The sequence below is a fragment of the Guillardia theta genome (assembly GCF_000315625.1).
Source record: "Guillardia theta CCMP2712 unplaced genomic scaffold GUITHscaffold_45, whole genome shotgun sequence".
Taxonomy (NCBI): Eukaryota; class Cryptophyceae; order Pyrenomonadales; family Geminigeraceae; genus Guillardia; species Guillardia theta.
This window is the reverse complement of record NW_005434629.1, coordinates 82,481-102,891: the sequence shown is the minus strand read 5'-3', so window position 1 is coordinate 102,891 and position 20,411 is coordinate 82,481. Positions and strand designations below refer to the sequence as shown.

Here is a 20,411-nt window from a genome sequence, read left to right as displayed (position 1 = left end):
GTTGAACTTCGGCGAGAAGCTTTATTGAACTTCAAGTTGAGTTGGCCAGTGACCGTGGAACCGCCCCGGCGGCGTAGTACGGTCACCGGGTGCCGTCCGGGTACGGCACGGGTACGGCAATCAGGCCCGGCCCGGCGGGCCCCGGCGGGCTCGGCCGAGGGCCTGCCACTCATCAGTGAGTAGCCTACTGAGTAGCCCGGGCTGGTAGCCGGGAGCCTCCGAGGCGAGTCGGAGGTTCCTGCCGGGCAGCCTGACCGACTCTGATCGCTGGCCCGGACTCGACCCGTGACGTCGGACGGTCGGACGCGGCCGTCACAGTGACGCGCGGCGACCATTCAAGTTTTATCTTTTTATCACCGTGAGCCTTTACTGAACGGACTCAAAGCCTATGTCACAGGCTTTAGTAAAAATCCAATATGCAGTCAACGGCCGTGACGGTACCGCCCCCGCCGGCGAAGGCCGCTCGCCTCCCGGCCGAGTCCGTCGACTCCGAGGGCGTGACGCCCCGGATCACACCTCACCGTCAGGCTGAGCCTCACTGACTCCCGTCAGCCTGGGCACGCCGGCCGGGCCGCCCGGCGGCGGGCCGCCGGCGCGGCGGGCGGCACTCCGACAGTGACGGACTCGCCGGGACTGCAGGCCCGAGGGACGCCGGTCACGGTGGCAACGGTTGACTCGGTGAGGCTGAGGAGCCGCCCGGCCGTGACCGGACTCGCCCCCGGGGCCCGGCGGGGCCACCGGCGTGGCACGGTGCCATTCAGTGAGCCGGGCCCGGCCCGCATCGCCGAGACGGGACTGAGTCGGACTCGGATGCGCCATACGGTTGCCGCTGACGGGTGCCACCGACCGTATACGGTGGCAAGTTTTGCCATTGAGTCGGGACGACGGTCACACTGGCTGTTGGATCATACAGTGCCCGCCCGGCGCCCGGGGCCCGGGCCTTCGGGGGCCCGGCCCCCTGAGACTCTGAACTAAAGTTGCCGGCTGGCACCAGGCCCGTCACTGGCACCGCCGCGTTGCCGGGTCAAGTTTTCGTCCTATCATACGGTTTTCAAACTGACTCGAGGTGGTGAATGGGAAAATCATTCCGCCGGGTCACTGGCTAGTGAAGTGACTACCGTAGTACACGGCCGTCACGGTGATCAAGTTCGCGCAAGTTGAGATTTTGTACTGTTGAAATTCAAAACCATATTTGAAACCCGTGAATAGTGACTCAGTGATTTGGGATGTTTTTGTAGCTCAGTATCGTTTCCTGGTACCTTCTAAAATGTTTTAATTCTACACGCCTTCACCCCCCCAAACCCCTAGTACTAGATTCATAGTTTGAACTATAAACCTGACAGAAAACAAATGTGTTGAATCCTACCTAGATCGCATAGCTCTACTTTACTTCTTGTATTTCTCCATTCCCTTTCCTCGGTCGTATTCCGCGCTCTGCCCTCTGTTCTTGCTCGGCCTCTCCTCTCTATCTTTCCCCGTCACTTCATCGTGATCTTTGTTTTTGTTTGATCACACGGTCAGGTCAGGACATCCGGTTGATTGCAGCATGACATCGGGTCTCCTGAGGATTGCAGCAGGTTTGTTCCGGACGTTAGGTCTTGTTGATTCAATGTTTCAAGTATTGCAGGACTAGTGCTTCTGACCACATGTGCATGTGCACTTCTTGGACAGCATTTCCCGCGCGGATGCGCTCAGCACATGATTCCCGCGGTGATTCGAGGAGGGGGAGGGGTGCCGCATGCAAACATGGACCTGGAGGACGTTGAGGAGGATATCGCGGAGGCAAGACTACGACAAGAACAAGCCAAGGTCGAGAGAAAATTGGAGAATGTTACGAAGAAGATAGATGAGGAAGAAGAGGAAGCACGGGGAATCGCCAAGGAGCTCAAGGTCTTGGAGACGAAGAAGGCTGGCATAAGGATACAGCTTCTTGACAAGGGGGCGGGCCAGAGGTACTGGGAGGATATATTGAGGGATGTCGAGGAGAAAGAGAAGTACTTGCGAAAGAAAGAAGAGGACCTGCGAAAGAAAGAAGAAGACCTGCGAAAGGAAAAGCAGGACCTGCGAAAGGAAAAGCAGGACCTGCGAAAGGAAAAGCAGGACCTGCGAAAGGAAAAGCAGGACCTGCGAAAGGAAAAGCAAGATCGGCTAACGAAGGAAGAGATTAACCACGGGATTCAGTGGATGGAGACACCGTTGGATGCTAGTGAGCTGGGCTATGAGGAGAATCGCAAACTCTTTAGTGTCGATCGATCGATCATGAACTGGAACCCTGGGACAGCAGGGAAGGTGGTGCTTTACTGCAGGGATGGCTTCAATGAGCAGATGGATTTCCTGGAGGAGAAAGTTTGCAAGGAAGGATATATGGGTTGGATCTTGGGTCCTCCAGGGACGGGGAAGACAACGACGACGATATGTTTCATACTATCAAAAAGCATTGAGGAAGGGTGGTGTGTGATGTTCGTGCGGCTGTGGAAGTTGGGGATCGTCAGTTGTATACAAGTGGTCGATGGGCAACAAAGGAGATGCGACTTGTCTTCGGACGAGGTGGCCAGCGGGGTGAAGAAGATTCTTCAGGGATGGACTGACAAGCGACGGAAGTATCTTGTTTCGTTGGACGGCTACGTGTAGGGGGTGCATGAATATGATGTTGTGTTGAGCATTTGCCTGCTATGGCGCAACTTTGACAGGGAGAATCGGCGACTTGCCGTCACTACATCGATGATTTCTCGAGGAAAGAAGAGCGACGAGCAAGATAGAATAGAAAAGGTGAAAGAGATGAAGGTTTACTCTTGGACGCTGGAGGAGTACCAGGATGCCGCTAAGTACGACTTGCTGTACATGAGTGTGGCTGAGGCTATGGGAACGAGTCTGGGCAAGAGAAAACAAACGAGAAGGCGTGAGACAGAAGAAGAGAGAAGGACGAGAGAAGTCGAGTCCAAGTATCGGGTAGCCGGGGGCTCATGCCGGCTCATGTTCGAATATACGACAGAGGAAGCGATCGAAAGCCTTCGTGATGCGATGAGCGATGTGGACGATTTTCCGAGCCTGATGGAGTTTTCTACTGGTGAGCAATCGAAACGGTTTGTGAATCTACTGCATGGGAAGCACCGTATTGGAAAGAAGGTGTACTGGGGGCTTGTCAGCAGGTTTGCTGCCACGGAGCTAGCGGAGAAGCTTGGAGAGTCCTTCGTAAGGAAAATACAAGAGCTCACCAACATGGCTGAGAACCCAGTACTACGGGGAGTGTTGTTCGAGATGCTGTTCTTTGCTCGGATAAAGCAAATGCCAGGACCGCTAAAGCTAACCACCATCCAAGGAGGAGATGTTGAGTGGTCAAGGTGCGAAGTGGAGTCTTTTGATCCAACAGATGTTTATGAGGCTGGGGAGAATAGCAAGGAGCGCGTGTGCCTGAAGCCCGTGGCATGGAACCAGGGAGGATATGATGCTGTGATTGTAGACTGGAGCTCCAAGTTAGTGCGGTTTGTGCAGGTGACGTCTAGAGAGGCTCATGACCTGAAGCTGCGGTACTTCTCGGACTGCCTGGATTCCTTGAGCATCGAAGGATGGGAGCAGTGGAAGCTTGAGATCGTCTTTGTCGTCCCCAAGGACAATGTTGAGAGGTTCAGGGTAAGCAAGGTGGAGGACGAGGACGCGCTTTCGAGATACGGATGGAGAGGCGGCGAGGAAGGGAGCGAAGTGTGCGTGGTCGGGCTTGACCCGAGACCATGTGGATGTTTGTGAGGACAGCGAAGTCCATTGTCAAGGAATGACGAGACCAGCGGAGTGCAGGAGTTTGGTCATCGGATGAAAGACTGTCAAAGTTGCGCCATAGCACAAGAAGGATTGGCCTGGATCACCATGACTGAAAGCAGCCATTCAACATTTACAGTGTCAATCCTTTACACAAGACTCAGCATCAGATAACTGGTGATTCTTATATTTGATTTCAGCCAGGTTAGTGAGCTCTGAGGAAATGAAAAACTTGAGGGTTGTCAAGACTGCGATGTGTTGGCTAGATGGCTCTGTAGTGAGAAATGTTTAAACTTGACTCTGCTATTCGAATAAACATCCGATATATAGAGCGTTGAGATACTTTCATCTTGTATGAAATTATGTGAGTAATGCATTGACAAGATCATGCAAGATTTCATTGATGTTGAGTATGTAGAAAACTTGATAAGAGTTAAGCAGATGGACACATGCGCGATGTGTCATGAAGAAATGTTATTTATTAATTACACTCCGAGATGTATGAATCAGTTTTCTGTTGACCGAATATAATGATAAGAAAATATTTTTTTTGCTCAGTTCATTTCACACTAACATGTGAATCCGAACCAAGAACTCTCTCTGAAAATCACAAAAAATTAAAAAATTCAACAAAACACACGAGAAACGTGAGGCACGTGCGAGTCGGAGGTTTGACCCCAGAATGGGCGGTGCTTTCTCTCTGGCGGCACCGGGCAATGCCGGGCGGTACAGGCGGCTCGGACTCCCAGACCCGGTGATCCGATCATCGGACTCTCAGTGACTCAGTGACTCCCGTCACAGCCCGTGCGGCGCCCGGGGGGGCCCGGGGGGGCCCGGGGGGCGCGGGCAGACGGGGCCGCACCGCCGGTAGTCACCGCCAAGGTAGTGCCATCGCAATCAGGCGCTGATACAGTCCTTACTCAAACTGAAGCCGCGCTCAGCATAGCAGGCTCCCCCGCGCTTCATGGCATCATGCTAACTTCGGATGAACGAGAGAGTATGAGCCCTGCAGAAAGAGAGGAAGAGCAAGCCAGGCAGAGCCTCGAAACTGCAAGGGAATAGTGGTAGCAGGTAGTTAAGAGACACGACACAGTAGAAGGAATGATGCTATGACAAAGACGGAGGAGGGGAGGGAGGGAGGGAGATTTTGTGCTTTCAAAAGTTTTCCATGCAAGGTTCCTTTCCTCCCCATAGGAGCAAGGGCTTCAATGGGAGCAGCAGATGACTAGCTTCTGCTTTTTTGCAGGTTGTATCCAATGGGTGCCGCCGAGAGCCATGATGCGCCTGAGAGCAGCGACTCCTTGCTCAACCTGAGCTGCTGCGAGACGAGACACAAGAAGAGAGGTCCTCTGCACGAGTCAAGGCCTCTCTCCTCGCCGTGCGGAATCGGGATGGGGCTCGACTCGCAGATGCTGGCTGAAGGACGGGTATCCCTTCAACACGCTCTCGAGCGCAGTCAGGAGAGGGAGAGGCTGACGCGAGGGTTGTCAGGGAGCGGTAGTCATCTGCCTGGCAAAGGACGGGCCAGCGGAGAGAGACGGTAAGGTGCAGATAGGAGACTCGATCCTCTTCGTCGACGACCTCGACCTGCGCGAGCTCATGAACAATGTAATCTTGTCCCTGCTGCTGCGAACCTTGAAGCATGTAGCCCCAGTCCGGTAAGATGAGCTTCTCCGGTGACATCCCGAGCCTGCTGGCTCGCGCTCTGCTGGGAGAAGAAGGTAATGCTTGCTCGACGTTATCGTGTGTCATGGTGGGATCAGGATCGACGGTGAGGCTCGGGATCTCCAGGAAGGGAGAGCCAGGGATCTTGTACAGGGAGGTTAGGAGAGAACATCTGAAGCCAAGGAGCCAGTGGCTGAGCGCCCACTCAAATGCATCGAGGAGCATGGAGTAAACCCTCCCCTCTCCCCTTGTTCTTCCTCCTTCATCTGTCCCTTGGTTGCTACCTACATACTACTACGAGTCGTAGCAGCAAAGGAGTGGGGAGCATCTTCACGGAAGTGAGGGTATCTTTGACTCCATGGAGCTCGGGAGGTTCGACATTTGTTCCACAGCACACCCCAGGCGTGGTGGTTGGGAATGATACACTGTTTCATTAACGACATTGACACACTGGTGGGATAGCGAGCGGAGGGATATCTCAATCTCGCTCCATGACTATGAGCCATCTTCCAAAACAAAGTCATTGCGATCATGACAGGTTCTCCTCACAGGAAACAACCTCTTGAATGTGTCTGAAAACGTCTGCGGGAAGCAAGCAACGACTCGAAGACTTTTATAGCGCCACGTCCCTTCATCCTGCGGGCACTTGCATGTCAGTGACAGGAAGCTTGGGGGTCGCAAGGGAACCCAGGTGCCGCAAGGAAGGCCAGGAAGAGGATGATCGTCTAGATTCGCAGCACGTCAGCGAGTGAGATTGAGATCGAAAATCACCATCTATCGTCCACTCAACCCCTGCACCTCTTGTCGGCAGGAAGAAAACAAGTGTACCCTGCCTGATCACGTTTCATCAGCTCTGGCAGGATCACTGCATCTCTAACCTCGTCAACCGTTGGTGCGCGATGTCCAAGAGACATCTGATGAGCATCGGGACTCGCTGACCACTGTCTGCTTGCCCTTCCACTTCCCTCCACTTCTTTTTCCTGCTCCTCTTGTCCTCACTCTCAAGAATTTGAGCATTCATGTCATAGGGAGGGTCAGTGATGATTGCATTGAACTTCAATCTCCGGAAGTCTGAGTCCTGCCCGAGGGTTTCGATGCCAGCCCTTCTTATCGTCGGAGGCGCTATGCTGTGATGGGCCTGATACAAGTCCATCAGCTACATCGCCTTGCCGTCTCTGCCTCACAAAGTCAGAGCTGATCTTCTCCAACATCCCCATGATCTCTCCATCCGCATCGTAACCGTAGAGCTGGCACTAAGGTTGCAACCATCAGCTGGAAAGCACTAGAAACTAGCCACCTCACCCTCCCTCGGAGGATGATACCAGCAGCAAGCAGCAGCGAGCCTGACGGCAGCAGGTCAGCTTCCCTCTCCATCGGGGGTCATCGGGGGTCATCACAGGATCCGCAGAAAGGGTCGAGGACGATGGCATCTTCTCTGATTTTCGCCACGTTGGCCATGAGCAGGGAGATCTTTCATAGCAGGTCATGCCCGCACCCTCGCATCGTCACTCGCGACCTCCGGCTCCATGGCAGTTGCCGTCTTGAACTTTCTCTCGTTGTTGGAGAAAGTTCTCAGTATCCCCTGCTCACCCCAGTCAGCAGCTGCCGCCGACGTTTCTCACTCTCACAGCTCGTGGCCTCCTCCTTGACCCGGCAATGTTGTAAAGGTCTTCATCGCCCACAGCAGAACCCCTCTGGTTTCCATGAAAGAATCATTCGTAATAGGGCCATCTGTCCTCGCTCCCTCTCTCACCCCTTCCCTGCCTGCCTGCCTCCCTTCCTCCTTCCTCCTTCCTTCCTCCCTTCCTTCTGCTTCGTTTTGTTTCATCACCTGCAAGACAAGAGCAAGCATGGTAGGAGAAGGATGTTCATCAAAAGCATCCTCGACAAGACAGAGACAAGTCTGGTGGCCACCAGATCAGTAACGGCCTCTCTTTCAATACATCTCACCTCAGCTCTCTTGTCATTTCTGATCCCATTGAGCTTCCGCAAGAACGGCTAGAAACATGGTCAGAGAAATTCCTCCCCGCTCCCCTCCCCTCCCCCTCCCTCTTCCTCTTCCTCTTCCAATCCCTATCCTCCTCGCCTGAAGCTCTCGAATTCTCGTATCCACTCTTTCCTTGCTCACCTAGGAACAGTCAGGAACGTTGCCCGAGGCAAAGAAACTCACTTGGGACTCTTGCAGACTCATTACCCGCAACCTCCTGTCGTTGCAGGAGGACAGAGCAGGAGGAGGGAGGGAGAGGGACGAAGAAGAGGAAGAGGAAGACAAGAAGGAGGAGGAATGCAAACAAGAGAAAGGGAAATGACATGTATGAATGTGGGAGAGTATGGACGGGAGAAAAACGAACGGCCGATCATGGGGGGAATTGAGAAGGAGAAGATGGAAGAGACGGTAGAAGCGAAGTCGAGGACCAAGGTGAAGAAGGACGAGAAGGATTGGGAAATTGTCAGTTGCTTCTTTGCTACGGAAAATTTGCTACCATGGTCGGTCCTTCACGATGTTTGTGAATCCCTCTTCACTAAGGGACAACGACAAGACTGGAAGGAATCATATCGTCAGATCCTGGATCGTCACATTGCTAGCAAACCTTGCATGATGTCACTTCCACCAGCTATATTGTACATGAGAGAGTGCGAGAGCACCGACCTGTTTTCACGCAGCTAAACGAATCACATGACTGCAGAAGTCCTCACCTTCTCACAGCCTGACAGAGCAGGCCAAGCTCGTTCTCGCGGGCCGATGTCAGGTGTGCATTCAGCAGACTGTCCCATCCGTCCCGCTGCTGCTCTCTCATGGACAAGGAGAGCACCACTCCCCTTCTGTCGTTCATCCCCACCAGTTTCACCCGAGCTCCGTCGCTGCCAAAGGACTCGACGATCATCCTCAGCTCGAACTCTGGCAAAGTCATGCCGGAAGACTCGCCGTCATCGTCCCAGCATGATGCGACACTCGGTCCAAACCCATGAGTCCAACGGGACTTGCAACGAAGCAGCAGGAGCAGACGGTTTTCAGTGGGGAGGACACTGTCGTAAGGGTTGACTGCTTTGCTGTTCCTTATCACTCCCCACTCCGAGAGTACTTTCATCGTGTCATGGTGACATGCATGTTCATGTTCATTGACGTCTCCAGGTTTCGACCTTCCAATGCCCTCAACCCCTCCAGCTTCTAGCTCCTTCACTCTCAACTGGTCAACGCGAGTGATGGAGGAAACAGAAACCGAGTCAAGCTCGTCGTTGTCTATCACAAAGTTCGAGATCTTCTCCATCACGGAGAGCAAGCTCGGAGCAAGAAGTATCCCAGCAAGACCAGAGACGAACAGAATCTGCAGAGAAAGAGCAAATGAGTTTCTGACCTCCTCGCCCAGCACAAGCTCAGGTACCGCATACTCCACGTCGCCATTCAGGCAAGCTGTCATCGCCCCCTGCTCTGTAGCGGAGGGAAAACAAGACAGCGAATTCCATTCTATCTCTGCGACAGGCGGCAGGTGATTGAGACTCATCCTGTGCTCCATGGTCCTGTACCGCCTTATCCTTTGGGATCCACACCACGACGGGATCAGCCTCCGGTCGCATCTCAGTCTTACCCCTAGTAACATGGTCTCGTCAGCTGCAACCTTCAACTTCTATCAGACTCATGACACTTTTGAACTAACTTGAGACCTCTCTAAGACACTGTCTTGATCAAATCAAGATGCAATACAAACTGCTTGTTCAAAGATCTTCCGTCTCATCAAGTGATCAGACGTTTTCGAGGAAACCAAACTCTTCTGCCTTGACCCAACATTCTTATCATATCCAAGACAAACAAAGCGACGCATCGACACATAAGTTCACATGCTTCACCTGTGAATGCCGTTCCCTGCGCTCCTCTTCCTCCTCCCCTCGTCGCCCACCACTCCATGTCTCCCCGACGATCCTCCAATCGAGCCCGCCCAGCAGTCACTGAAATGCCCGGCGGGCTCGGAAAGGCTTCAGGCCCCCGGACGGTCAGTGCCAGTCCGACCGTGGCTGAGTGGCACTACTAGTGACGTGATGATACTATGATAGGTGATCTCCTTTCAGTTTAGTACTCAAAGTTAGGCAGTCACTTTGATCGGACTGAGAGTCTTGTGGGGACGTTGGTCGCTGCCCCGAGCTGAAGGCAATCAGGGAGGAGAGAGGGTCTGAGAACCCAGTTTATTGCTGGGGTTCAATGTTCAGTCACTTAAGTCTTACGCGGCTCACGACCGGCGGGAGCTCAGTTCAAAAATCAATTTGAATGATGGCATGCACTCGGAAAGCAGTAAGTGCACGCAGGGGAGGATGGGAGGGGGGGAAGGGAAGAAGAAATCTGTCCAATCACTCTGGAGGAGGAGGAGGATTGATCTCAGCAACGACTTCCCCAGCATCTTTCATCTAGTAAAGGGAGTCGCTGTGAGTAGGTGAGGTGAAGCAGGAGCAGGTTACCTTGACGTCCGTGTCTTTGCCATCGCCAGTCTCCTTCTCAGGCGGATCAGCACTCGTGCTCTCGTTCAGGATGCTGTCCTCCAGCTCTTCTTCGGTGTCTTCTTCACCGTCGTCAAGTTGGTCGGCCTGGACAGGCGTCAGGTCTGCGGGGAACGTGGGAAACAAGGACAGCTTACATCCTTTCCTGATCCAGACTGTTGCAGCAGCCTGAAAGCACAGCGAGAAAGGAGGTGGAAAAGAGACAAGCAGGGAGGGGAAGAGAGAGGGAGACATCAAACTCAGAGGAAAGATTCAAACAATTCAAGACATACTTCTTCTTGGATTTCTTCCCTTCTCCACGTTTTGCTCGCCCACCACCGTGCCTGTTTGCAACATCGTTGGGACTGGAACATGATAAGTGCAAGTAGGGACCTCCTCGATATGCGGACGTGCTGGGAAAATGCCCAGGCAGAACGAAACTCTCTGCGCAACCCGGTTGACATCTCAGTTGCGCCTTCACTGCATCTCACCTGTTGCAGATCGTACACCAGACAGTGGCATCGTCCTTCAAGATCCCGTGGTTGAGAGCGATGTTGGACGGGTCTATCATCTGCTAGACCCGTCAGCCTGCTTGCCATGCCCGCACCAGCTACTCTCACATCGTTGGGAGAGTCCGACTGGGGAATAGCTGGCGGTACAGGTGGGACGGGCGAGTCAGCGCCCGAGGTCTGAGCCTGAGGAATTTCGAGATCAACAAACGTCTCCCGACAGCCTGCGGCATGCAAGCACCTCCTTCGGAGCTTTCGGCTTGACGACCTGGCAGATGTTCAGCGTCGCACATGATAAGGGCTCAGGGTGCGGGCGACCTTGACTGGCGGCCTGCTGTCATTGAGCCTCTTGTCCTGGCAGTTGAGGCAGAGGAATTCTCCTGCAGGGCCGTCAGATTGGAGACCAGCGGTGCTGAAACCTCACCGGAAGGGGGCTTGCTGAGAGGAGGATAGAGGCAGTCTGAAAATCGCGTCACCCGTAGCTTCCAGCAACAGAAGGGCAGAACCTAAATGAAAGGACCATCTGCAGTTCGCTCCATCGCACAGCAGCAGGTCGCCTGCCTCATTGTGAGCTCGCGCACATGAAGGGGAGGCAGGCACGAGCATACAGACCTCCGAGCTTGCAGACTCTGCACCAGTCGTCGTTGTCGTGCAGTGCCTTCGATCTGTGCATCTTGGTCTCCGACGGAGGGGCAGGAGTGGCTGGGGACTGCCGTAGAAGATCAGCAAGCGAGGGAGACCAGAAGAGCAAGTCCCCGCACCTTGCTGACAACCTTGGCGTTGGCATCAGGCGTCTTGGGGGGCTTCTCCTTACATTCCTTCCCACTCTGCTTCCCAGGTGAGCACACAAGTCAAACTGCAGTTGAAGCATCTTCGCACCTTGATGCACGAGGAGCAAGGGCGCTCTCCATCGCACCTGAGCTTCATCTGCGCACACATCAACCTCCTCACCTTCCTCCCACCCATCGCCATCACCTTGGAGCAGTCGAAGCAAGCACGGATCCTCGGCTTGCCAGGGGTACTGGAGGTTGACTTCCTGGAGGGTTTCGACGCGGTCGGGGTGCCCTCTCCTGTGCTCTCTTGCTCCTTCCCCTCCACCTTCTGCTTCTTGGCCGGGGCTGGGGAGTCTCCGTTGGCTCCCTTGTGCCCACGAAGTCGGCTCGCCATGTTCTCCTTGGCATCTCCTGACTGGTCACGGTACTCCTCGGACTCCTTGATGTGCTTGCGAACATGCCTGCGCAGATGCCCCCCCTCGGAGCTCATCTTCGCCCCGCATGCTCCGCAGACGGCGACCGTCTCCTGACAGGCCTTGCATTCGAGGATCTCGATCGCCGGGAGGTCATGGTACTTCCTTTTGAGGTAAAGGCCCGTATTGCCGCACTTGCATGTCACGTCACGAGGCTGATCGTCCAGCTGGGCTTCAGGCACGCTCTTGCTCGTCCCTCCGCTCTGCGCCTGGTTGCTGCTGCTTCCCTCCTCATTCTTCTTCGTTTCGTCCTTCGCATACAGCCAGAGTCAGGGCAGGCCCGTGCCGGACAAAGAGAGACAAGGGATCTCAGACAAGAGACAAACTCACCGTAGCACAGCTCTCCTCCTTCTTGGTGTCATTCGCGCCATCCTTGGAGGCTTTGGAGCTGCCGGTCGCCTCGCTGCCATTTGCCTTGGGCTTGCCCTCGCCCTCTGGCAGCTCCTTGGCGCTAGTCTCTGCGCTGGGTGAGGCCTTGGGGTCTTGGACGACGTCTGCATCTTCGGCTGGCTCTGCCATGGCGGGATCTGCTAGCCCCTCCGCCTCCATGCCGGGGGCTCCTCCCGCCCGGGCCGCAGGGGCTTCTTCCTTCCGGGCCATGGTCACGCTTCTGCCGAGAGAGGACTGGGTAGACGGAGGCTGTGCCCCTTTAATTTTGAGGGAGGGGGTGAAGCTGGCCTTTTTCTTAGGTCTTCTACTAATCTTAGAGGTGAATGCAAGAAGGTTCTGGGGTATAGGATGGGTACCCGGCGCAATAATACAAAGGAGTAACGTCAGACAAAGGTCAGATCATATGGATTTTTTCCTATTATGTCAATTAAGAAATATCACACCTTTAGGCAATATTATCTTCCCGCCCCCGTTGCCCTTCCCAATCCATCCTCTTGAGTGGCCAATAGAAGGCCCGCCCGGGCCATTCCTACCCCACCCCTTTGACTACCAGAATCACCAACTCCTCGAAAAACGATGACCCCCCTTTTTGACCTGCTTTTACCCCACCCTGAACGTATCCTTTTGTACCATCCACACGCGTAACTGACCCCACCCCTCTGCAGACCCCAGGGTTCTTAAAACTCTGAGGGGAGCTCTATGTTGCCAAAGGAGTACCCTCATCCCCTCTCATCCCGTCCTGCCATGCCGCCTCCACCGCTCGCCGACTTCTCGTTTGGCAACCATGCGGGAGTGCGAACATCAGGTGAGATGGTGGAGGAGGCTGAAGATGCGAGTTTTCTTGAGAGTGTAGCAAGTGAGTGTTGAAGTCTCGTTCACGCCAACAGGCATGAGGAGAGGAGATATAAGGACTGAGTGCTGCTTTGTTGAGAGCAGTGGGAAGTGAGGAGGAAGTGGTAGGGCAAGGATCGCGACGGAGACATATTTACTCAGGAATGAATGGAATGTAGATCAGATATGAGCTACGCCACCTTATCTTTGGTCTTGTTATGAGACATCGATTGTGAAATCCGATTCCCATCGAACTTCGGAAGCCTTGGGATCCTGTAGGATAGGATAAAGTCCGGCACAAATCGACAACAAAGAACTTTATCGTTCTCTCTTGAAATATTTTATGGACTATGGAAACACAATGACTCCATCATTTCAAACTGCAAGGAGTGTAGAGTTGTAGTTGTTGGAGAAATGCTTCTGACATGGTTTGTTCGTCCAATGCAGCCGTGAAGATATCAACTCTCTCTGGAGGTGTGCAGGACAGAAGCACTTGTGTCGTTGCCCTCTGACACTGTCGATTTTCAGCTGCCAGACAGGATGGAAGCTGGGGCAACATTGTCATATCCGGGACGCACGACGAGCCCATCAACAAGATTCGTGTAAGTGACGAAAAGCCTTCTTGACAGAGAACACAGACTGTCAACACCACGAGTCCCGCCTGATGTCTATTCGCTTCATTCTATACCCACATACTGTTGATGCTTCCTACTTTACCTGATGACATCAAACTCCCTGATAGTTTCCCTCCCTAAGGTTTGGAATGCTGGTCTGCTCGGAGAAACTCGGCATGCGAACCTGTTGATGAAGCAGGTAAGTAGATCTTCTCTCCTCTTTTCTCCTCCCTGTCTTTCCTTTCCCCTTCCCCTTCCCTCTTCCTTTCGCTCACCTTCACTCTTTCTATTGCTGCCCCATTTTTCTGTGTCCTTCTTTCCCAGATTCTTCCTCCACCTCCCCCTTGTCTTTCTTCTTCTGCATTGACACAGCGCGATACTCTCAGGAAGACTACAGTCTGAACGCTAGTGTGAGCTGCATCGAGAGCATACCGCATGTCAGCTACGAGACTGGCGTTCCTCTGTGGGTTGGGACGAGGAAGGGAAGCGTCTACTCCCTGCATGCTCAACTCAGCGAGGCGCGAATGGATTCAGGAGAGGACGAGAGTTTGGAGCTCTGGGGGGTAATCCTCCTTTTCTCTTTCAATGTTGCCTGTTGCATCCCCTGATGCTTCTCGACCTTCCAGCACTTCCTGCTGCTTGTTTCCTCGCTCCCTGCCTTCCTTGACCGATACCAACAGGTCTCTCATGGCGAGGAGGCATACGCGAAGGAAGGAGCAGGAGCGCCGCTCCACTCGTGCAGCTGCAGTGCGATCTCGTTGGATCCCAAGTGCGTCTGTTGGAAGAAGGGGAAGAGGAGGATGGATGGCAAGAGGAAGCGACGGGAAAGGGAAAAGAGGGGACAGGAAGGGGAGGGGAGAGGAGGAAGAACGCAAGGGGAGGGTGTGGTTGGACCAATAGGATGAGAGGTGCTGATATCTGGTCACAGATCGCGCGGCATGAGAGTTTTGTCTGCGGGAGAGGATGGAAATATTTTTGAGGTGCAGAGAAATAGCTCCGGAGGACTGGAAGAAGCAACGATGAGGGTGAGGAGAAGCATTTGGAAGCGATGGGAAGGAGAGATAGTTTGACTGATGGTGGTGGTGATATGATGATGGTGGTGGTGGTGGTGGCGATGATGATGACGACGATGACGACGATGACGGCGATGATGATGGCCACGATGATTGAGATTGCGGTGGAGGTGGAGATTTTCGGCCAAGGAGATGATGGCTGTGGTGCTCATAAGAAGAGGGAGGACGAGACTCTTCACTTAACCTCACCTGAACGCAGGTTGAAAATGCTGATTGGGTGTCCATCAACGATCTCAAGTTTGACAGCCAAGGAGACTTCTTCTTCACTGCCGGTGACCTCTCCACCTCCCTCCTCTGCCGTGTTGAGGCCTTCTGCTCAGGTTCTGCTGGAGGGTTGAAGATGTGGAGCTCGAACTCGAAAGACTTGAAGCCCAAGACGTTCGACAACGCGCAGCGACACAAGTGAAGGAGGTGAGGAGTAGAAGTGCTGCCGACTTACCTCAACTTGACAGCCTTGTGGCCATCCAACCCTTCGGGAGCTACGTAATCGCAGGGTGTGAGGAGGGCCCGATACTCGTGTATGACATCAGGTGATGCTTCGCGCATGATGTAGCGATAGAGGTAGGAGAAGGCAGGACAAGACAGGACAGGATACTGCAAGGCGCGAGAGACAGGATTGAAGAATGTGATGTTTTTGTTGAACATGTGGAGCAGGAACGAGAAGTCGTTTGTCTCTGCCCATGCATCGGAAGACTTCAAGGACGGTTTTCACAAGGTCTTGAAGTTTGTCTTGTTCCGAGGCAGACCCGTTGAGACTCGTGAGCCAGGGCTGTGTGAGCGCCATAAGTGAAGTGATGGGCGACGATGCTCGAACCTTCGTCAGCAGCTCGATTGTATGTGCTCTGTCAACCAGCAAGGACTCCTTACTGATATCTTGGTTGCTCTGGCAGGACGGAACAGTCTTGTCCTTCTCGCTGTCTTCCAGCTCGATCATCGTCCCCCTCGCCTTCCATCGTCTGTTTCCCCCCTCATGAGTGCCATGGGCTGATGTCAGTGCCGCAGGTTATTCGCAGGCTGTCAACGACGTAGGAGCCGTGATCTGCGACAAGTCCCAGCGAGACAAGAGCGTTCTGTGTGTGGCAGCGGGTAAGAAAGTTGGACGTCCCCTCCAATACCCCAGGCGTCTGACTTGTTCGTCCAGCTGATACAGGGATCCTCATCGGTCAGAGACCTTCGTTTGTCTGATGAAGCAACTGCTCTCGTCACCTTACGCGTGTCTGCCTGCCGACTTCTGAACTTTCGCTCCTCCCTCACTCTCGTCGACCCCGTCACCCTCCCCTGCTCGATTGCTGCTGGATATGTAACGTGCAGCACGCAAACACGAGCGACGTCTTTGACCTCTTGCTATCCTACTTCATCTCCCTCGAGCATTCTCATCGAATGCAGCTGAATCTTCAGCCTCACTAATCTCTTGTGCACCTTGCAAGTCATGTGACCAACTATCGACGGCTGGACTGCGAGCAACTCAGATGAGATAGAACATCAACTTCCCTCAACCAAGAAAACTATCCGGCTCCTTCACAAGAAGCGGCGAAATATCGTTTACTTTACACAGCAGAAAGATTACTACCATCACACAAAAACTTCGGCATCTCCCCTCTATGAGCAAAACCAGGACCTCACATGCTCCGAGGATGTGCCGAAGGCATCCAGTACACCGTCTCCTGACATCCATGCTGAAGGGTTGACGAGTCCCAGGTTCTCGACCCGCAGACTGATCGTCCTGCAGACTAGTCAAGCAAAGACAGGTCTTCTCAGGAACCGATCCGAACTAGCAAAGATCGCACCACCCCCTTTCAAATTCAACCTACCACACACTCTTCTCCTCCGCTCTCCGCTCCCCTTTGGCTCAATCGCCACTCCTCCTCTACAGCTGTACCAATCTTCCGTGCACCACGATGCCCCCCTTCCTTTCAATCGTTCCTTGTTGTGCCCTCTCAATTTTCCCACCCTCCCCTCTACCCTCCTCCTCCTCCACGTTCGCCCTCCTCCTCCCTTCTCACCTGATGGTGTGGGGCTGACTCTGCGGAACTCGCTTCCAGGAAACTCTCCCCGACAGCCCCACTGCTGCATCTCAGGATTCTGCAGCTTGATACTCATGTACTCATAGCAGACTGTCGACCCCTCGCTGTCCAGTACAGGATAGTACCAGTTCCTGCGCATACCCGACATCAGACGAGACCGTGATGTGCAGAGGGCAACGTTACCCTGCTCCGGTTCCCGGCTCTTCCAAGTCATCCCAATCCTTCATGACAGGAGGCCCCATTCTGTAGAGCAGTGTAAGTTCGGCCCTGCCTTGGGTAATGGTCTCATACCCCAACAACTGCGGGAGTTGATGCAGCTGTGTAATCAAGGAGAACATACTATCACGCAACCACCTGGAAATGCTTGTCAAAAGAGAAAGGTCAGAAAGATAAGCGATGTTGTAACACATGATTATTTCTTTGTCTGTCTCGAGATGCATCAAGATCCCTATAATCTCTCTCGAGCTCTATTCCGCCTCCATTTGACGTCGGCAACTTGCCCGAATCAAAGAAAAATCGGATGTTGCCTGCCGATCTCACATTTTTCAATCCATTCCATCTTTTCAGTAGAGATCTCTTCTCCTCTGATGGAACTTAAATCATCTCTTGCTTGCTTCTGCTCTTTCATCTCCTCCCTCCTCCCTCCCTTCCACTCCCCCATTCAGCCAGTGGTGATATTTCGGGCTCAGGTCCGAGCCCGCCTCTGACATCTCTCCCGGAGTGCCGCCAGTGCCGCAGTCGCGGCCGGAGTCGCGGCACTGTCAGTGCCCGGCCCGGCCGGCGGCCGGGTGACTGCACTGGGCCGGGGCAGCGGCTCGGCCAGCCTTGCAGGGGGGCGGGCCCGGCACCGTCGCTCGGCTTCCGAAGTTCCGAGTCACGGTCCCAGGTCGCCCGGGCCGCACTGCCGGGCAACCGGACTCTGTTCAATGGCGGCGAGCCTCGGTGGCTGTCACCGTGACTGACTCCGAGTGACGGCAACTGACGCATCAACTTTTTATTCAACCTACCCCGGCCCCGTTTATCATCAGTCACTCAGATGGGTGACCGGCCGCTTTGCTGGTCACCGACACACGGTGGCGTGACCAGGACTCCCCCGGAGGCTCCTCGCGGCGGCCGGGCCCTCTCAGCCGGCCCGGCGGGCCAAGCCTAGCCGGCCCGGCCGCCGCCTCATCACACCGGCACAGTCACAGTCACCGGGGCCGGACCCGCCGGAATCTGCGGCATCCCGGAGAGTCCGGCCCGGCCCGGCTCAGCGGTCACCGGGTGTCACGGGCCCGGCGGCCCGGGAAACGGGTGAGCTTTCAATCAAGTTTCGGGTGAGTGAGACTGCTTCAAGTTCGATCCTCGTGACTCGGGTGACAGTGATTGAACACTCAGCCAGTGCTGAGGCTGAGTTGACCGTAAAGTGTCAAATCTTTTCATGAATGCTGTCGTGTACTTTGTTGATCTTGCTTGTTGCCTTCTCGAACAGTGATCTGATGTGCTCCCCAAACTCCTGCAGCCGCTTTCTATTTTTGCTCGACTTGTTCCAGTGGACGATCTTCCCACGGAACTGCATGTCGCTTTTGTGACGTTCCTCAATCTCAGCAAACTTCCTCGAGTCCCCCAGGAAGCTGGAAAAAGGCCGCACCTTCTCGGGCAGATGCTCGAGCATGAAGTCGAAGGACTGTGGGGTCTCAACCTCGTAGGAGAAGATAAGGCGGATGTTCCTCCCCCACCGGTCGTCCTCTCGGATCATCGAATGCTTTCTGATGAAGGGGGTGTGCGTTGCCCCTACCTTTCGGTCACATCGGATGTAGATGCAGTTGGTCTCCTCCAAAGCGGTCAACATGTTGTGAATCACTATACAGAAGGCGTCAATCTCCGTCATGGGGATGCAGAGATCGTTGAGTGCGAATCTGGACATGAATTCCTCGCTGTGTATCCCCAACATGGAATCTGAATAGTCAGGCCCCACGGAGCACCGGGTCCTTTGCCCGGTTTCAGGGTCAAAGCTTACCATTAGCCAGCAGCCGTGCCCTATCAACTGCTGAACGTGCAAGACCTCCTCCTCCGCGTCCTCGAAGATGAGGGAACTTCGGCCATGCATGGTCGATTGTGGGCATGGAGCAGCAATCTTTCCCTTCGTCTTAGCAAGCAGCTTCAGGTATGCGTTGCTCATCATATCGCATCCATTGTTGATAGCTTGCTTCACGTTGGGAGGCATTCTGACCAGCATACTCATGATGTGATTCGTGTCAAGCCCATTCTCCCAGAGCCTCCGAACAAGCATGTGGTTCACACCAATACTCTTGGCTGCCAACATTGTCGTGGCAAAGCCGTTGCTGTCAGCAAATTCGAGAATTCTGCGAAACTGAATAGGTCGTTCAACGATGCTTGCCATATCAGCTTTTTCGATCAGACTTATTGACGCATCGCAAAGTTCCCCCCTCTTCCTCGTCGAGCAGCTCCCGCACGGTCTAACCCGACTGCACTTCAACTTTCTCTGTTTACAAAACGAGCACGGCTTGGCTTGTTTGTCGACACGGAACACTATGCGCAAGGAATTGTTCTCAGGAGAAAGAAACGAGGGGAGAGCCTGGTCCTGATCATCGTTATGAGCCTCACCATCTTTGTTAATCTGATCCACGATGGTTTCAGTGTTGCCAGAATCTCCGAGCATCAAATCGCTCAAATCAGAATGACTGGAGCTCTCCAATTCGTCAACTGTTGACATGGGAACCGAGCGATAGCTCTTATCTGATTCCGAAAGATCATAGATCCCAGACTGATCATCAGAAAGATCCTGCGATAGTGAGTTGACCGTGCTGACTCCATCATGTGCAGTGGGAGGAAATCCGTGGAAAGCTTCGTTGTTTCCAGTTCCGTGCCAGGAAGGTTGGGGTAAAATACTTGTTTGATACGATTGCCCAAGCCGGCAGGTATCATAATCATAACCTTCAACTCTTGGCCAGGGTTCTATATTTAAGCAAGCATCTTCCAGTGGCATCCAGCGCTCTGCCGTTTCGTTGCCGCGATAATATCCTTCTGCTGTTTTGGACGACCGAAAGGATGTTTCTAATGCTGGTGCTAAAGCTTGGCATGGTATAAAAACCGATTTGCCACTATGGTCTTGAGCTGGGCAAGTTACCGAAAAAAGTGAGATATCGCGCAAGTTCTTCTGCCGAAGGATTTCTTCGCGAGCTCTGAACCAAGATTCATCGCCCATCCGTCTGCTTCGTTGTCAGAATCTCAATATTGAAATGGATGCAAGTCCGTACTAACTCATATTTACAATGTAGTCATATCTACAACTTTTGCCTCTATCCACCTTTACAAACCCTTCCAACGTGCCCCCTAATGATAAAACACAAACTGATAATGCGCTTTCCACTCCTCCTCCTGCTGAAACCCTCATATCAGGGCGTATTCATCCTGCTCCTGCTCCTGCTCCTGCTCCTGCTCCTGCTCCTGCTCCTGCTCCTGCTCCTGCTCCTGCTCCTGCATGGCTCCTGCTCCTGCTCCTGCTCCTGCTCCTGCTCCTGCTCCTGCTCCTGCTCCTGCTCCTGCTCCCTGAAACTTAACTTTGGCTCTTGCTCCTGCTCCTGCTCCTACTCCCGTATTTTAACTAAAAGTTTGTTTCCGGGGCCGCCACACTGAGTCACAACTTGTCCCGGCCCGGGTACTACACTGACAGTCGCCGTTCAATGGTTAGGCCTGTGCGGCTCGGACAGTCACGTCAGGGTCAAGCCTTTGGCTTTGTCGGAGTAACTTTCACGGCATGTTCAACCTTTGTATACAAGTTGCAACCCGGATGGAATAGCAATCATCGTCATTGGAAAAATAGCAAACAATTGACT

General features: G+C 53.8%; 8 protein-coding genes across 8 annotated transcripts; 4 read left to right on the top strand and 4 right to left on the bottom strand.

Annotated features, from left to right (window-relative positions):
• Positions 1-1,698: 1,698 nt before the first annotated feature.
• Positions 1,699-2,631, top strand: GUITHDRAFT_110356 (hypothetical protein; the record flags this gene model as incomplete). The annotated part of the gene is made up of 1 exon (XM_005830473.1): positions 1,699-2,631. One exon carries the CDS (start codon positions 1,699-1,701, stop codon positions 2,629-2,631), a length of 933 nt encoding a protein of 310 aa, XP_005830530.1.
• Positions 2,632-2,721: 90 nt separating this feature from the next.
• GUITHDRAFT_110355 (hypothetical protein) lies at positions 2,722-3,744 on the top strand (the record flags this gene model as incomplete). The annotated part of the gene is made up of 1 exon (XM_005830472.1): positions 2,722-3,744. One exon carries the CDS (start codon positions 2,722-2,724, stop codon positions 3,742-3,744), a length of 1,023 nt encoding a protein of 340 aa, XP_005830529.1.
• A 1,265-nt stretch (positions 3,745-5,009) lies between these two features.
• On the top strand, positions 5,010-5,650 carry GUITHDRAFT_110354 (hypothetical protein; the record flags this gene model as incomplete). Its single annotated transcript, XM_005830471.1, has 4 exons — positions 5,010-5,180; positions 5,245-5,361; positions 5,408-5,474; positions 5,517-5,650. 4 exons carry the CDS (start codon positions 5,010-5,012, stop codon positions 5,648-5,650), a joined length of 489 nt encoding a protein of 162 aa, XP_005830528.1.
• A 630-nt stretch (positions 5,651-6,280) lies between these two features.
• On the bottom strand, positions 6,281-8,933 carry GUITHDRAFT_110353 (hypothetical protein; the record flags this gene model as incomplete). The annotated part of the gene is made up of 10 exons (XM_005830470.1): positions 6,281-6,556; positions 6,603-6,671; positions 6,721-6,761; positions 6,816-6,888; positions 6,935-7,000; positions 7,250-7,321; positions 7,369-7,416; positions 7,919-7,959; positions 8,010-8,068; positions 8,116-8,933. The coding sequence occupies 10 exons, from the start codon at positions 8,931-8,933 to the stop codon at positions 6,281-6,283; spliced, it is 1,563 nt and encodes a 520-aa protein (XP_005830527.1).
• An 826-nt stretch (positions 8,934-9,759) lies between these two features.
• GUITHDRAFT_110352 (hypothetical protein) lies at positions 9,760-12,240 on the bottom strand (the record flags this gene model as incomplete). The annotated part of the gene is made up of 14 exons (XM_005830469.1): positions 9,760-9,816; positions 9,868-9,993; positions 10,044-10,074; positions 10,377-10,456; positions 10,506-10,580; positions 10,636-10,662; positions 10,713-10,774; positions 10,819-10,854; positions 10,901-10,951; positions 11,007-11,103; positions 11,156-11,221; positions 11,274-11,321; positions 11,370-11,891; positions 11,971-12,240. The coding sequence occupies 14 exons, from the start codon at positions 12,238-12,240 to the stop codon at positions 9,760-9,762; spliced, it is 1,548 nt and encodes a 515-aa protein (XP_005830526.1).
• A 1,046-nt stretch (positions 12,241-13,286) lies between these two features.
• Positions 13,287-15,733, top strand: GUITHDRAFT_140319 (hypothetical protein; the record flags this gene model as incomplete). Its single annotated transcript, XM_005830468.1, has 12 exons — positions 13,287-13,335; positions 13,390-13,463; positions 13,618-13,674; positions 13,862-14,038; positions 14,156-14,244; positions 14,404-14,500; positions 14,748-14,820; positions 14,869-14,950; positions 15,001-15,078; positions 15,203-15,306; positions 15,551-15,634; positions 15,690-15,733. The coding sequence occupies 12 exons, from the start codon at positions 13,287-13,289 to the stop codon at positions 15,731-15,733; spliced, it is 1,008 nt and encodes a 335-aa protein (XP_005830525.1).
• A 434-nt stretch (positions 15,734-16,167) lies between these two features.
• GUITHDRAFT_110350 (hypothetical protein) lies at positions 16,168-16,814 on the bottom strand (the record flags this gene model as incomplete). The annotated part of the gene is made up of 3 exons (XM_005830467.1): positions 16,168-16,271; positions 16,552-16,703; positions 16,756-16,814. 3 exons carry the CDS (start codon positions 16,812-16,814, stop codon positions 16,168-16,170), a joined length of 315 nt encoding a protein of 104 aa, XP_005830524.1.
• A 1,166-nt stretch (positions 16,815-17,980) lies between these two features.
• GUITHDRAFT_140318 (hypothetical protein) lies at positions 17,981-19,780 on the bottom strand (the record flags this gene model as incomplete). The annotated part of the gene is made up of 1 exon (XM_005830466.1): positions 17,981-19,780. The coding sequence occupies one exon, from the start codon at positions 19,778-19,780 to the stop codon at positions 17,981-17,983; it is 1,800 nt and encodes a 599-aa protein (XP_005830523.1).
• Positions 19,781-20,411: the final 631 nt, after the last annotated feature.